At 40.8% G+C, this 16630-nt stretch overlaps 1 protein-coding gene across 1 annotated transcript; it reads right to left on the bottom strand.

The window, feature by feature from the left end:
- Positions 1-11319: 11319 nt before the first annotated feature.
- Positions 11320-16151, bottom strand: LOC110882263. Its single transcript, XM_022130332.1, has 5 exons — positions 15907-16151; positions 15139-15318; positions 14048-14339; positions 12544-12787; positions 11320-11660 (listed from the first exon to the last, which is right to left on the bottom strand). The coding sequence occupies exons 1-5, from the start codon at positions 16149-16151 to the stop codon at positions 11320-11322; spliced, it is 1302 nt and encodes a 433-aa protein (XP_021986024.1).
- Between the last annotated feature and the right edge of the window lie 479 nt (positions 16152-16630).

The raw sequence follows: 16630 nt of genomic DNA, 5'->3' as shown, positions 1-16630 counted from the left end.
AGAGATGAAACATTAAATAAGATCCAAATCAAACTGATCCGACCCGGAGGTTATTTCGGATCCCGCGTCCAAGAAGATTTTTGTTAAAATCGTGATTGTAGAAGCATTTGTGAATTCCCTCCTAAACACTCCATCAAACCTTGCCACATCAGCAAAAATGCCCAAATCAAATGCCACCTAGCCCAAATCCATCTCATTTATATATATATATATATATATATATATATATATATATAGATTGTCACATTAGCATGGACTACCAATATTAACTCGTATATATACAATAAATTTATTTTTTTATTTTATATAGTTTTTGATTTTTTATTAAAAATTCTTCTACATGTACTTACAAGAAAAAGCACCGAAAAAAGTTTAAAAAAATAATTTATAACATGTTAACTTGAATTTTTAAGAATGTTCTCTAATGAACCTCACACTATATACATATGGTAGGATTTATACGAGAACCACTCTTATTGCGATAATCACAAGAACCAAAGTGAACACAACAAAATAAACCATCACACCCCTAAAAACCTAAAAAAGCCTACCCCTCCCCCCCCACCCCTCCCCCCCCCCCAAAAAAAATAAAATAAAATAAAATAAAAAAATAAAGAACCAAAAGTTATACTGGTCTTTGGTAGGGGCGTATTAAAGGTCAAAGAGTTATGGGGATAAGTTGAGGGGTTGATTAAGGTGTTTGTTTTTGGTGGGAGAGGCCCATCTCTCATTTGTAACGTTATTGTTGGCTAGGATTGGCTTCCTTAGATTTTAGTGATAGTTATGTGTTAACAACCTCCAGTCTAGTTCATTTCTCTCTTATCCCTATATTAAATCGTTAGAAACGAAATAAAATTTATTTTAGAATATGATTAAAAGGTACCAAAAAAACCATATGTGAAAAAGGAGATCTGGACACTTGTTGACATATTTGTTTAGAATATGATCAAAAGGTACCAAAAAAAACCATACATGAAAAAGGAGATCTGGACCACTTGTTGTGACATATTTGAAATACCATTGTTAAAAATATACAATAAATCATGAAACTAGTCATTTTATGTGGTGTGATATGAGTCGGGTTGTAAATGTGATTGATTGTATTCTAAATTTGGTTATACAATGAGAATATATACAAATTGGAGAATTATACAAGTTACCATCAACTATGACTAGATATAATCTTGCTTTCAAAAGGCTCACCTCACGTGCCTAGTGTCACGGGCCAAATATTTGAAGATCGCAATGCTATGGGCTGCGCTTGAACGCTTGGGTTACTGGCTAGTCATGCACTTTATCGGGGGATGGAGTCAGTGTCAATGAAGATGTGTACGTGCCTAGTCGTGCGTCTTGATGCGTACTAACTTCACAGGTACTCCTCTTGGTTCGCGATGTAACCTATAAGTGTTCTAAATATGTTAATCACCTAAGCTTATGATTTACTATGTATAAGTTATCCATCTTGTTTAACGCCTCTTCTTGTTTTTCATCCCGATCGAACTTCTTGTCTTTTTGTGTGAGGGAAGTTAGCGGTTGGGCAATCTTAGAAAAGTTCTCAATAAACCTCCTATAATAGCTCGCTAATCCCAGAAATTGTCGTACTTCGGTTGGAGTTTTTGGTGCTTCCCAATTCTTAATCACTTCTATCTTCGATGGATCCACGTGTATGCCCTTCTCATTCACCACATGCCTAAGGAATTGTACTTTGCGAATCCAAAATTCACACTTAGAAAACTTCGCGTAGAGTTTCTCCTTCTTTAGTAGTTCCAAAACGGTCCTCAAATGTTGCTCATGCCCCTCCTTCGTTCGAGAGTATATTAATATATCATCGTTAAACACTATCACAAATTTATCGAGATACGTCTTGCACACGCGATTCATTAAATCCATAAAGACCGCCGACTTGTTCGTCAACCCAAATGGCATAACAAGAAACTCGTAATGCCCATAACGAGTTTGGAATGCCATCTTTGGTATGCTCTCTTCTTGAATTCTCAATTGATGGTAACCAGACCTTAGGTCTATCTTTAAATAGAAGCTCGATCCTTGTAGTTGGTCGAACAAATCGTCAATCCTCGGTAGGGGATACCGATTCTTGACAGTGAGTTTATTTAACTCTCGATGGTCTATACACATCCTGAAAGTTCCATCCTTCTTCTTCACAAATATTACATGAGCTCCCCAAGGCGAGAAGCTTGGTCTAATAAATCTCTTATCCAACAACTCTTGAAGTTGTGTGGATAACTCTTGCACGGGTGCGGCTCCCGGTACAAGTCGATGAGAAATTCGACTTATCGCTATGGTGGTAATCACGTCAAGTCTTCGGGGAATTCTTTAACCACCAAAATGTCCTCAAGTTTCGGCTCCTCAACTTTATTATTGACCACATATGCCAAAAAGGCTATACAACCTTTTCGGCAACACTTTTGAGCTTTCATACAATTAATGATTCGCAAGGGTGTGTCGTGCTTCTCTCCGTGCATGATGAGTGTTTCCTCGTTCGCAAGCAGAATGCGAATAATCTTCTCGTGGCAAACAACTTCAGCTCGATTCTTGGATAGCCAATCCATGCCAACTACTACATCAAAGCTACCCAACTGGACATGTAAGAGATCGATGCTAAATTCCCGCTCACCAAGCTCCAATAAACACCCTTTAATGACTTCTCCCGACTCAACAAATTTACCATTGGCTAATTCTATCGAGTAAGGAACATCTAGCCTACTAGACTCAACGCATGGTATATTTTTAAATTCCATAGACATAAAGCTAAAATCGGCACCGGTATCAAATAATATGGATGCGAAATGATTGTTGATAAGAAATGTACCGGTGACCACATTAGGGTCTTGGCGGGGGTTCCTTGCTCCAATGACAAAGGCTCTTCCTTGAGCATTATTTTCCTTTGGGCAGTCCATCTTAAAATGATCCTTACTGCCACAACCATAACATTCCTGGTTGCGTCCATTCCCGTTCCATTTCGATTCCCGTTACCATTACCATTACCGTTCCCATTTCCATTTCCATTACCAGCTCCACTCCCAGTTCGGTTTCCATTCCCAGCGCCACCTCCATTTCCCGTTCCCCAACAATTCTCAGTTCAATGACCCAACTTCCCACACTTTTCACATTCTACCACACGACAAGCTCCTAAATGATGGTACTTGCACTTGTCACAGTTGGGCAAATTGCCCTGATACTTCTTAACCCCAGTATCATTTGCAACAACAAACGTTTTCGCCTCTTGAGGTGGATTGGTGTCTCGCTTCTTATTGTTGTTGTTAGGGTTATTGTTGTTGGTACGAGTTCCTTGTTTGAGGTTCGAGTGCTTCCTCTTCCTATCACCGAAAGACTCGACATGTGATTCTACTTTCTCAGTTATTTTCAACGACAACTTCTTCATTCTGACTGCATCTTTAGTGAGGCTGACAGCTAGAGTCACAGCCTGCGTGATTGTAGCGGGGTTTGCTGATGTCACCAAGCTTTGGATTTCAAGAGCTAATCCCCAGATATAACGTTCAATGCGCTTGAATTATGGCGTCACAAGATAGGGAATCACACGCGATAGGTCGTGAAACCTTTGCGTGTAACCCACTATGTCCGCTCCGACCCTGGATAAGTTCTAGAATTCGGTTTCCAGTTTCTGGAGTTTAGCTCGGGAGCAATACTTCTCCCTCATCCTTTCTTTCAAATCATCCCAAGACATTCCATACGCAACACCGTCACCCAAAGTTTGTACTTGCAGATTCCACCATGTGAGGGCCTCATCAACAAACAGGCAAGTAACAAAGGTAACTTGTTGATCCACGGAGCACTTGCACATCTGGATGGTTGAATCAGTTTTCACAGTCCAACGCACGAATGCCACTGTACCTCTAGTGTCGTCATAGTTTAGTGGCTTCCAGTGTAAGAACTACTTGTAAGTGCATCCTGAAATTCGCATAACCGCTTCATGAATGAGCAAATAATAAAAGGCATGAATAGATTATAAAGTGAATTTCTTAAAGTTGTATCAAATCAACTTAACATTACCTTGAACAAGGTTTCCTCCAGATGAACCTCCATGTCTGTGTCCGCCAGATCCACCCATGCCACCACTATGCTCGGCACGATTTGCCACATGCTAGGCGATAGCTTCCGATATTCTCTCTTCAAGTAGTGAGTTTAGCTCTTTTGCAGTCCTCAGCATTGGCGGGGATGGGGGTTGATCTCTTCTCCAAGTGTGAATCATCCTTCTAGGAGGCATGATCTTCCAAATAATAATACAACAACGACTAGGTGATTATTAAATAACCACCATTCTTTTTATTAATTAAATAATAAAAGAAATATATATATATATATATACACACGCAACCAAACAATCCACGATACTTACAAATCAACTCATACAAGCACAGAGACATGTATAAATAGATAAATAATAATGCGTCATAAAGATAACACCAAGTTTTTATATATCAAGATAATTTGTTACATAATCGTTTGTAAAGGAAACAATAATGTACTCGGGCTACTTCCCCCGATAATACAAGTTTATAAAATGGCAAAATCTTCCTTCACATATGGCAAGCTTGGGTCTTCAATTTGTCTTCAAAACTCGGAAACTATTCTTCATGTCCAAGAACGATGTAGCTCACCGTGCTAAAGTACATGCAAAAGGAAGTCTAAGGTGCAGAGGGGGATGGTTGTGGTTGTAACAACCCGCGTTTTGAAGTCAAAGTCAAAGTCAAAGGAATTAAAGATTGCTAAATGTGATCTGTCACCCCTTGCTTAATTATTGATTGAATGATCGGAGTGTCGCGCTCCGATCAAAGATAAGATTTATAAGCCCTATTTACCCTTAACAAATAGCTAGTGGTAGCAAGGGGTCGAACCACGAAGAGTATGTGGTTTGTGTGTGGATTCGATTGAATTATCAAAAGTGTCACAATATATGAAGCTTGCTAGAATAATTTTGTGTTTTCGTTTAATTGAGAGATATGATTTTTAACTAAATGAATTGATGAGAATGATTAACAACTACTAATTAACGATTGCAAGAAAAATGGTTACTCGAACAATAATAATAAAAAGGAATCACGCCCGGTTTCGGTAATTGTTAACCTAGGATTTCTACAAGTTTTAGTTTCAACTCAAATGCATTCGATTAACGGATTTAGTGTACCATGACTTAGGTGCTACTGGCTATCAACGTCCCGAAGAACGGACAAAAAGACACTTTGTAATCAACACAAGTAAATCCTAACAACGACAATGTACAATTATATATCACCATTTCGCAAAGTCATAACTTTTAACATCGTTCGACAATTCACGAATTCGTAACAAAGGTAATACTATTGTCAAAAGTTTCAAAAACCAAACACAAATTATCACTAAGTTGAAACAAGAACAATTCGAAACATTAAAATTAACAACTACCTACACCGGGGTGAAACCGAGATGATTAGCCGCTCATGGTTGAAGAAGCTTGATCATCGGATGATTGGAACGCGGATGAAGTCATCTTGAAGCTTGAAGGATGAAGGAATGATGGATGATTGGGGTTTATGGATGATGATAGTGAGATGGATGATGAAATGGAGAATTAGGGTTTTGGATGGTGAGTGAATGATGATGGTAGATGATTCTTGATTCTTGATGATGAATCCGGGTTGTGGAGATTGAGATATGGATTAGAGATGGAATGGTAGGTGATAGATATCTCAATTAGGCTCCAAAAATGATTTCAAACTCAACCCAAGGTGTAACTTACGAAAATCCATGTCCCCAGCCAATAGGATTCGAGTTTAACCCTCAAATCAACAATAATCGCGTTTCAGGATTTGATAAGCCATCGCCGACGGCCTTCAACCCGTCGGCGACGGGCTTTGGTTTTGCTGACTCCGTCCGACGCGTAAATTAACTGGATACGGGGTTTCTGTGCTGACGGTTGTTTCTGGAGGGCGTCGCCGACGGCCTGGGCCCCGTCGGCGGCGGGCTCTCGTTTGCGAGATTTCTGTTTTTCGCTCCCAACACTCTCGGTTGACCCGTGACGCGTTCTGGTGCTCCGGTTTTCGACCCGGTGACCCGTAAAGCTCCCGAAAAGCTCCTTAAACTTCGTTAAACCTGCATAACACAAATATTATTAAAAGTAGGCCATTCAAGATTGAAACTTATGTAAAAACACAAAGTTACGCAATAACGAACACCGGTTTTCAACCACGTATCACATCCCCACACTTGTCTTTTGATTACCCTCAAGCAAATCTGTTTTTCACTTTCACGTGGGTCGAACAACGAATACACATCCCATTCCCGAGACAAAGGTTAAGGTCTATTGTTATACAAAAGTTCACATTCTTTACAATTTCCGCATATTTACTGGTAAAGTGAATAATCACATATAATAATGGTTATGTACAATTATTTATTTGTTTGTGTGTTTTTGTGTTAATCGTTTTCGTTTCATACTAATCTCTCTTGAATGTGTGAAGTCCGGTCATTCTGAACGGGTCATGAAGACACAAGGTATGTTTTTAGGCTTTGTTATGTGCATTGAGGACAATACACGACTTTTCGGGGGGGGGGGGTGGTAGGGCCGTTAACGGTTTGCGTGTTTTAAAAATTTAACTTATAAAAATTCACAAAAATATTTTTAATAATTTTTAGGATTTTTTAGTGTACATAGTCCCTTTATTAAAAAATCATAATTTTCCTCCTAGTTTTCATAAAAAAAATTGAAAAAAAAAAATAATACCCGTCGGCGACGGGGTGATGCCCGTCCCGGACGGGCTCTAGATTTGACCCATCGGCACCCTGATTCTGTATCCAGATACATAGGCCGTCGGCCAAACATGCATAAATCGGAACCCGTCGGCGACGGGGTCCAGACCGTCGGCGACGGACTGTCTAAACCAGGCCGCAGCAGACTCGTGTCTAGCATAAAAAACTCGAACCAACTCCATTTGTTTCACCATTAAACCCAATTCTAACCACGATTGAACCCAAAGGTCGAACCATATACCTCACCATCTGACTTTTTAGATCCTTTAACATTAACATACTCTCTCTCACCTTACCCTTTTACTCCATCCACTTCATCTTCCCCATTCTTTATTCCAAAACCCTAAACCTTCAAGTTCTCATAACTCTCTCAAGTCTCCATCAAATCACCTGATTTTTGGGTCTACCTTGTGTGAATTTTCGAGAAGAACAAAACCCCCAACACGGTTTTCATCAATTCTTTCTAGTTTGCAAAATTTCTAGGCGTGTTACTTAGGGTTTTTGAAGGGGTGTTCATCAATCTCTTTGCTTTACATCTTTTCATAGTTTTTCTTGTTCCAACAACACAAAGGTATGGATTCTCCTTAATTTTATGCTTGATTATCATATATCTAGTGTTTTTCTTCCGAAATTTTGAACTTTTTAGTTTAAGAGTAGGTTGTTTAGACAATGTATGTTGTTCTAGCATGATTTTGAGTAAGATTAGTTGTTGTGGATGGAATTTGAGCATGTTATAATTATAGTAAAGTAATTACACTTGTTATGAACATGATTGAACATGAAGGTGATGTTGAATATATTGTTGAAATTATAAGAAATTGTAGGATTAACAAGAAATTGATAAGTACATGATAAAATGAGCGACTTTGGAAGTTTAAAAAGGCGATTTTACATTCACTTGTTAATTAAAATGTCAACATCACATATCATGTTCAAAGTTTGAGAGTTTAGTAATGGTTTGGGTTTATATTGATGTTTTGCTTGTTTGTGATTGTAGTATGGCCGGTGGTAAGAGACAAAAGACTACAGGGCAAGCTTCATCATCGGGTGTGGGTTCTTCTTCCGGTTTAATACCGCAGAAGTGGGAGCAGCTAAGCTCCGTAGAAGAGAATGATGCGAGATTGTATAGGCAGGATTGGGAGTGGGCAAAGTTTAGGGATAGCAAAAGCGCCAAAGTCTGGGATGAAGAGAAAAACAAACCATTATCAGGCTATCCGGATCGGAAGTTGGAGGCTAAGTTATGGAAGTGGAAGATGGTAAACAATGTGAACACCTCAGTTCTGGTAAGGATGATATGTGAACGGGTTGTAAACGTGGAAGAATTTCGACAGATTGGGATTGTACAGATGTTCGAACGTCAAGGTTGGGAAAGAGTCCTTGACTGGTGTGAAGACAATACCTCCAGGGTGTATTTAGTGGAGGTGTGTGAATGGTTATCCACTTTGAAGCTTGTGAACAAAAATGAACCTCCATCGCAGTGGAAGTTGGTGGGGAAGACTAGCCGAGGGAACATGACAATGTCCTTCGAAACTATGAACTGTATTGCGCGTTTCGACTCCTTGGGAGTGCAAGCATACGATTACCCACCTATCGAGCGTTTCTTGGATAATCACATGAACACTGATGATCCGAGCAGCTGATAGAAGTTATCTTACCTTACAACAAAGGCGGAGAAGCAAAGAGAACTCAAATGACGATCGAGGGAAAGATTCTTCAAGGGATTTCTGTTGAGAACATTTTGGTGAGGTTTGGTGATCGTGGAGGTGTTAGAGCGAGTGACTGTAGGGTGGTGCACTCTTTGATTTATGGGACCCCAACATTGTCATGGAGACACATAATGATGATGAATACGTGGGCTACTAGGGAGTCGTCCTAGAGGCGTTTTATTCCATACGCACGCCTCATTAGTGCCATGATTGTTCAACAAAATTGCTTACCCCCGGAATCACTATGGGTGTCTAAACCGTTGGAGGAAATTAACAAGGCCTCCATGCAGAAGAACTGGAAGATAGAGATTAAACTCTCGAGGAACAAGTATGTTGTGACTGATAGGTTGGGTAACAAGTATGAGTTTCTTACTTCAGGGGCACCACCAGAATCGGAAGAAGATGAAGAAATGGGTGATGAAGAGGAGGAAGCTGCACCCTCTGGTCCACAAAGATCCAGATAAAGATACATGAGGCCGCATAGAGAAATTAATGCAGATGTGGCGGGGTTTGTGACCTTGAGACGGGTGCCCTCCTACAAAAATTTTGATCAGGGACAGCAAGAGATATATGACAATGTCTCTGCGTGTATAGGTGAAGGCCGGGAGTATAACCGAAGGAGGGAAGCTTGGGAGGAGTCCCAGGGACCCTCAATGCAGGAGTATTGGGCAGCTCAAGAAGCCCATCGGGAGAGAATGAATAAGTTTGTGGAGGAGCAACAACTATTCCAAGCAATGCAGAGGTCACACATGGAACAGTTGGCGAAGATGCAAGATGATGAGGTAGCCCGAAGACGGGCGTGGGAAGAAGCAGAGGCAACGCGTCAAAATGAAGAAAGAGAATTGAACCGACACCGTTAGAGTGCCTTGTATGTCTCTCAACAAATGGCTGTTAATAATGCCAAAGTGCTCCATGATCAGGAGCGACACCAAAGAGATTATCAAGCCGGCCTCCCATATGCCGAGCACTCGGGATGGACCAATTACCCCGACCTGCCCCACCCACAAGGCTCATCCGACCCAACTCCTCATTGGCCCGAAGCGGTAGGCTCTAGCTTTATCTCGATTCCGTACCAACCACCACCTCAAGGGGAGCAGAGCCCATTGGATAACTATAGGGAGATGTTTGAGGCCCTCACTGGTTATCAATACCAGCCCAACCCGCCAGTGTATCTAAACGAGCGATATCAGCGGTAGAGGTATGGTATGTTTTATGTTGTTGTTATATATTTTGTTTCTTTATTTCTTTGTCGTTTTTATTTAATTTCTGCCTAGTTAAATGAACGTTGTGGGTGTGTTCCCTATATAACCCCCACGAGACCTCTCGTCCTCCCGAGCTATCGGGAGGTTTAAAAGGGCTTGTTGCATAAGCTAAATGCAACCGTGATTCCTACGAAAGTGAGTTAGGTTTGTTGTTGTTGTAAAATATTTTCCACAAAAAGTCGAAGTGAAATAACGCATGGCTTGGTAATGTGTTCATAAAAAGGGTAGAACTAGGTAACTAACAAATTTTCATGGTTGTGAGAAGCATGCTTCTACACAAGGATTAGAATTTGTAGGTACAGCATGTTCGCGGGACAACCATTTTTATGAAGAGACGAAGGAGATATGAGCATCAAGCGACGAAAATCAGGTGCATGTGTTTCCTTTTACTTTGATTCTTAGTTAGGAATAAGTGGATTGTATTTTGTATTGTATTTTCCGGGGTGAAATGTTGGGAAGGGTAGTCGTGTCACATCCCTTGTGTATTTTTTAAAACGCTAGTTCTTACACACTGAGGACAATATGTACTTCAAGTGTGGGGATGGGGGAGTAGTAAAAATTTTCGATTTTGACCCGTTCATATAAACACTACACATTGAGGACAATATTTACCTCAAGTGTGAGGATGGGGGAAAAATTTCAAAAATTTTTCAAAAAAATTTCTTGTTTCAAAAGCGATCTTAAAAGCACAAGTAACCAAGTCAACGAGGGATGGCACAACCCATTTGGTCTTTTGTCATGGTCAAGTTCAAATTAATAGCATGACGGTTATTTAGCGGGTGGTTATTTGGGAATAATCCGCCTAAGAAACTAGTATATCATGCATACACATATCATACCCTTATACGTGAGGTTTGAGCCACTTTTATATCATAGAGTTGCATTTACATGTTTCTTTGTTGAGTGGACCATTAGTCGCGTATTGTAGAACTTGCAACTTTTGATACGTTCGAGACCATAGACCGAATATAAGTACGAGAATGATTAAGGCATTAGGTAAACCTTTTCCTTTTACACCATTTTTTATCCTTACCCAAAAATTATCCCCTAGTAGCCAACTTTGAGCCTAAACCTTTCGTTTGACAACCCATCTAGCCCATAACCATAAGCCTTTTCTTTTTAAAACCGTGTGATGAAAATTCGATTATAGGAGTTTTAAGTTGTATAGTTGTGATTTGTATAAAAAAAGATATAAAGAGGTGAAAAAAAGAAAAAGAAAAGAAAAGAAAAAAATATAAGGAAAAGAAAAAAAATAAAAAAATAACAAATATGAGAAAAAAAGAAGAAAAGCAAAAAAAAAAAAAGAAAAAAAAAATAGAAAAAGAGCAAGAGAATAAGACAAGAGTAAAAAAGGAGTAAGAGAGAGAGAGAGAGAAAGCCCTACCACCCCCGAAAAGTCGTGTATTGTCCTCAATGCACATAACAAAGCCTAAAAACATACCTTGTGTCTTCATGACCCGTTCGGAATGTCTGAACTTCACACATTCAAGAGAGGTTAGTATGAAACGAAAACGATTAACACAAAAACACACAAACAAATAAATAATTGTACATAACTTTACACAAATTGTTACCGGTCCTTATCACTCAACCTCATAAACCGGGATGCTTACCACGAAGCTCACCGATTCTTTGTTCTCCTCCAACTTTTCGTTACCATCAAGGAATGGTTTTAGCCGATGACCATTTACCGTTTGTCGTACCCCATCCTTCGGGTCTTCGATAGTAACGTCACCCAATTGTCCGACCCGGGTGATCACATAAGGTCCCATCCATTTGCTACGGAGCTTTCCAGGAAAGAACTTGAGCTTCGAGTTGTATCCATCATGCGCCTTCTTCATCCCATCCTTGTACTTGGACGCGCATTCATATGTCATTTCCCGTAATTCCTCCAACTCGCATAGTTTGAGTTTCCGTTCCCTACCTGCATCATCATATTGAACATTCACTTCCTTAATAGCCCATAATGATTTATGCACAAGTTCAACTGGTAATTTTTACCATAAACCAACCGGTAAGGTGTAGTGCCAATAGGTGTCTTATGTGCCGTACAGTAGGACCATAAAGCATCGTTCAACTTAATTGACCAATCCTTACGGTCCGCCTGCACGGTCTTTTGCAAAATCTCTTTGATTTGCCTATTTGACACCTCAACTTGCCCGCTCGTTTGCGGGTGATAGGGGTAGCAATCCTATGGTCAACACCAAACCGTTTTAGAAGTTTCCCAAACCGAAAATTTTTAAAATGAGATCCTCCATCACTTATGATGACATGAGGAATCCCAAACCTTGAAAAAATATTAGTTTGAACAAAATTACAAACCACGGAATGGTCATTTGTCTTGGTGGCTATTGCTAAAACCCATTTTGACACATAGTCAACGGCCACCAAGATGTACAAGTTGCCATAGGAATTGGGGAATGGGCCCATAAAATTAATACCCCATACATCGAAAACATCGACAACAAGAATTGGTTGCATGGGCATTTCACCCCTTTTTGAAATACCCCCTATTTTCTGGCACTCTATGCAATTCTTTGAAAACTCGTTAGCATCTTTAAAAATAGTAGGCCAATAAAGGTCACTATTCAACACTTTGTGACCCGTTTTGTGACCACTAAAATGCCCACCACATGCAAACGAGTGTAGATGCTGCAACACGCTTGGAATCTCCTCGTCATCTATACATCTTCTTATCACTTGATCTGCACACTCCTTCCACAAATGCGGTTCTTCCAACCGGTAGTACTTGATTTGAGACATGAAGTGTTGCCTCTTTCGTCTATCCCAATGTGCTGGCATATCACCTGTAACAAGATAATTGACAATGTTGGCGTACCATGGCAATTTATCTAATTTCATTATGTGCTCATCTGGGAAAGACTCATTGATCTCTAAGGACTTCGGATCTTCTTCAACCGTCAACCGGGACAAGTGGTCCGCTACCACATTCTCAATACCCTTTTTGCCCGTATCTCCAAATCGAACTCTTGGAGCAACAACACCCATCGGATTAATCTCGGTTTTGCATCCTTCTTCTCCATGAGGTACCTAACTGCACTGTGACCAGAATAGATAATCACTTTACTACCCCATATATAAGACCGAAATTTATCCAATGCATATACCACCGCAAGTAGCTCTTTTTCGGTGGTGGTGTAATTTAATTGTGCATCCGAAAGAGTCTTACTTGCGTAGTATATGGCAACAGGTTTCTTATCGACCCGTTGTCCCAACACGGCCCCCACCGCATAATCACTTGCATCGCACATAATTTCAAAAGGTAAAGACCAATTTGGCGATTGCAAGATTGGGGCGTCAACTAACCTCTCTTTCAAATTGTTAAAAGCATTTTGGCAATTTTCATTAAAATCAAACGGTTGGTCTTTTAACAACAAATTACATAAAGGATTGGTTATATCACTAAAACCCTTAATAAATCGCCGATAAAACCCCGCGTGACCTAGAAATGACCTAACACCTTTAACAGTCGTGGGATACGGTAAGGTAGATATGACTTGTACCTTAGCACGATTAACCTCTATCCCACGACTTGACACCACGTGTCCCAACACTATTCCCTCTTGAACCATGAAATAGCTCTTCCCAACTTAGGACCAAACTAGTCTCAACACAGCTTTTTAACACTTTATCTAGTTGGTCCAAACAAGCCTCAAAAGATGACCCAAAAATTGAGAAATCATCCATGAAGATTTCCAAAGACTTCCTCACCATATCTGAAAAGATACTCATCATACACCTTTGGAAGGTGGCGGGGGCGTTACATAATCCAAACGACATTCGCCTAAATGCAAAAGTGCCGTAGGGACAAGTAAACGTGGTCTTTGCTTGGTCTTCCGGATGGATGGCAATTTGGTTATAACCAGAATAGCCATCTAAGAAACAATAAAATTTTTGTCCCGACAATTTCTCAACTATTTGGTCAATGAATGGTAAAGGAAAATGATCTTTGGAAGTTGCGGTATTCAACTTCCTATAATCAATGCAAATTCGCCACCCGGTTACCGGCCGAGTGGCTACCTCTTCACCTGCGTCATTTTTGATGACTTGTATACCCGCTTACTTGGGAACCGTCTGTGTTGGGCTCACCCATTGGCTATCCGAGATCGGGTAAATGATACCCGCATCAAGCCACTTCAGCACTTCCTTCTTCACTACCTCCTGCATATTCGGATTTAATCTCCGTTGTGCATCTCAAACGGGAGTCACATTCTCTTTTGTGATGATTTTGTGCATCACCACCGAGGGACTAATACCCTTCAAATCGGCAATGGTCCATCCAATCGCCACCTGATTGGTGACCAACACCTCCATCAACTTTTCCTCTTGCTCCACGGTTAAATTTGATGCGATAATAACCTGGAGTGTATTGCCTTCACCAACATAAGCATACTTGAGATGCTTCGGCAATGCCTTCAACTCAACCTCCGGAGGCTCTACTAAAGACGGCTTCAATTTAGTGTCAATGCTCTCCTGTAAACTTTTAACTTGGTGCGTCCATGTCGGTTTTGCTTCTCGAACCGCAAGCACCTCCAAACTCTTCACTTCCTCGTCTATGCTTCTCTCCACCTCCACCTGTGACCTGTCAAACATATAACAATCCTCCATTGTGTTTTCCCCATACACGACTGTGTCGCAAAGAGGTATACACGTGTCAACAATGTCTGCCATATAGCATTCATCGTCAACTGGAGGGTTCATAAGTCCGGAAAAAACATGCAGCCTCAACCTTCGGTTTCTAAATGTCATGTCAACCGTTCCTGTTCTGCAGTCAATTTGAGCATTTGCAGTTGCTAAGAACGGTCGACCCAAAATCACCGTAGGTTGCTTGTTTGGGTCCTTGGCCACGTAATCAAGTACTAGAAAGTCCACCGGATAGTAAAAATCCTCGATTTTCACTATCATATCCGAAACAACTCCACAGGGTAGTTTGGGTGTCAAATCGGCTAACACCACGGTGGTGTTTGACGATTGAAGTGGACCAAACTCATATTGGTCATATCAACTACGCGGTAGAATGCTTACGCTAGCACCAAGATCTAGAAGTGCCCGGTTAATTTTAAAATCACCAACTTGAATCGAAATTATAGGCGCATCCGGATCTTGGAGCTTAGGTGGAAGTGCACCCGAAAGAATCGAACTCACGTTTCTGGTTAAATCTAATTTCTTTGGAAATTTGTGAGTTCGTTTCTGAGTGCACAAGTGTTTCAAGTACTTAGCATAAGACAGTACTTGTTTACTTGCATCCAAAAGAGGTAAATTTATTTTTACTTGTTTAAAAATTTCCAACAACTCTTCTTGTTGTGGACCTCTTTTGTTTACAATTTTCTTTATGGGTCCTTTCAATGCTTCGGGATAAGGGGCGGTATTAGCCTCCACACCCCTTTTTTTTAGCCTTAGGGACGGGGTTGGTCATAGCAGGAGTGCTATTCTTCTTTTTCAAATCATTTTTATTTTGACCCGTTTGACCATCGTCATGCTCATCCTCACTAGCATCTTCCACCACCTCTTCAACAAACTGGGGTGATGGTGATTTGACACCATTATCTATGACTCGACCACTACGTAAAGAAATTTCATTTAAATGTACCTCACATGTGTTCCTTGAGCTTGACCCTTGATGCTTAGGGTTTACCGTGGTGTCACTTGGAAGCTTCCCCATGCTTCCCCTTATCTGAGCCATTTCCTCCGCGAGTTGGCCCACTTGCTTTGCCAATGCCTCATGTGCTTTATCTCGAATCTCGTTTGTCTTCTTTATCTCCTTAATATCATTGTGAGATTCTTTTATATTGGTTTGAGATTCTTTTTGCATATTCAGCAAGGCATCCATTTTGGCACTCAAGTCATCGCCACCGGTTTGATTGTTCGACCCGCTTCCCTTACCGCCTTGATTGTTGTAATTCCTTTGTTACCCACCTTGGTAATTGTTGTCCCTACCTTGGTACCCTTGGTTGTAATTTCGTTGATAACCTCCTTGGTTACCACCTTGGCGGTTTTGATATGATGACCCGCTTTGACCTCCTTGATTACCCGATTGAAAATTCGGGTTCATTTGATTTGACGCATTACCATATCGAAAGTTAGGGTGATTTCTCAAACTCGGATGGTAAGTGTTGGAGTTCATGTCATATTGCTTCCTATCTCCATACACTTGGTTGACCTCCTCCGTGTAATCACTCAGCCCCGTTGGACATTGTTCTGCTCTATGTCCAATATCACCACAATCTTCACATACCTCGAATTGAACCGCATTTACTTCCTTTTTCTTTATACGAGCCATTTCCCGTTCTAGAGTGGAAATCCGATCTTTAGAATCGAGATCGGGAAGTGACCGGGAAACGGGATGCTTCTTGGCTCGATCAGCCGATTCTTTCTCTTTCGAACGCTTACTCATCCGTTCCAAGAATTCCCAATCATCATCTTCACGGTTTCTTAGAAGGGTCCCATTGCTTGTTGATTAAAGTCGGTTCCATGTGTTGTCATCTAGACCCCGTACAAAGCACTTAACCAACTCCCACTTCTCGATTTGATGATGTGGGCATCTCCGCATCATTTCTTTGAATCGAGTGAACGCTTCATGCAACGGCTCACCCGATAATTGGCGAAAAGACCTAATTTCATCACGAGCATCATCAGTCTTCGCCATAGAATAGTATTCATCTAGAAATGCTTGTTGCATTTCTCCCCATGTGCGGATGCTATTGGCCGGGAGGGTAAGGAACCATTCCTTCGCTTTGTCTTTCAATGAGAATTGGAACAAGCGAAGTGTAACCTCCTCTAGTACAAAGTTATGCCCCCCGATAGTGTTGCAAACTGAAGAAAATTCCGCCAAATGTGTATACGGCTCATCGTTGGACCTTCCATTGAAATGAG

Source organism: Helianthus annuus, chromosome 10 (assembly GCF_002127325.2).
Source record: "Helianthus annuus cultivar XRQ/B chromosome 10, HanXRQr2.0-SUNRISE, whole genome shotgun sequence".
In the NCBI taxonomy this organism is placed as follows: Eukaryota; Viridiplantae; Streptophyta; class Magnoliopsida; order Asterales; family Asteraceae; genus Helianthus; species Helianthus annuus.
This window is presented reverse-complemented; position numbering and strand designations above follow the sequence as displayed.

Excerpts from the sequence above, each read along its gene's own strand:
- LOC110882263 (XM_022130332.1), bottom strand. The coding sequence starts at position 16,151 with ATGAGTAAGCGTTCGAAAGAGAAAGAATCGGCTGATCGAGCCAAGAAG. Across the intron at positions 14,340-15,138 it reads CCTAAGGCTAAAAAAAAGGG|GTCACAGGTGGAGGTGGAGA; the intron begins GTGTGGAGGCTA and ends TATGTTTGACAG. Across the intron at positions 11,661-12,543 it reads TGTCAATTATCTTGTTACAG|GTAGGGAACGGAAACTCAAA; the intron begins GTGATATGCCAG and ends ATGATGATGCAG.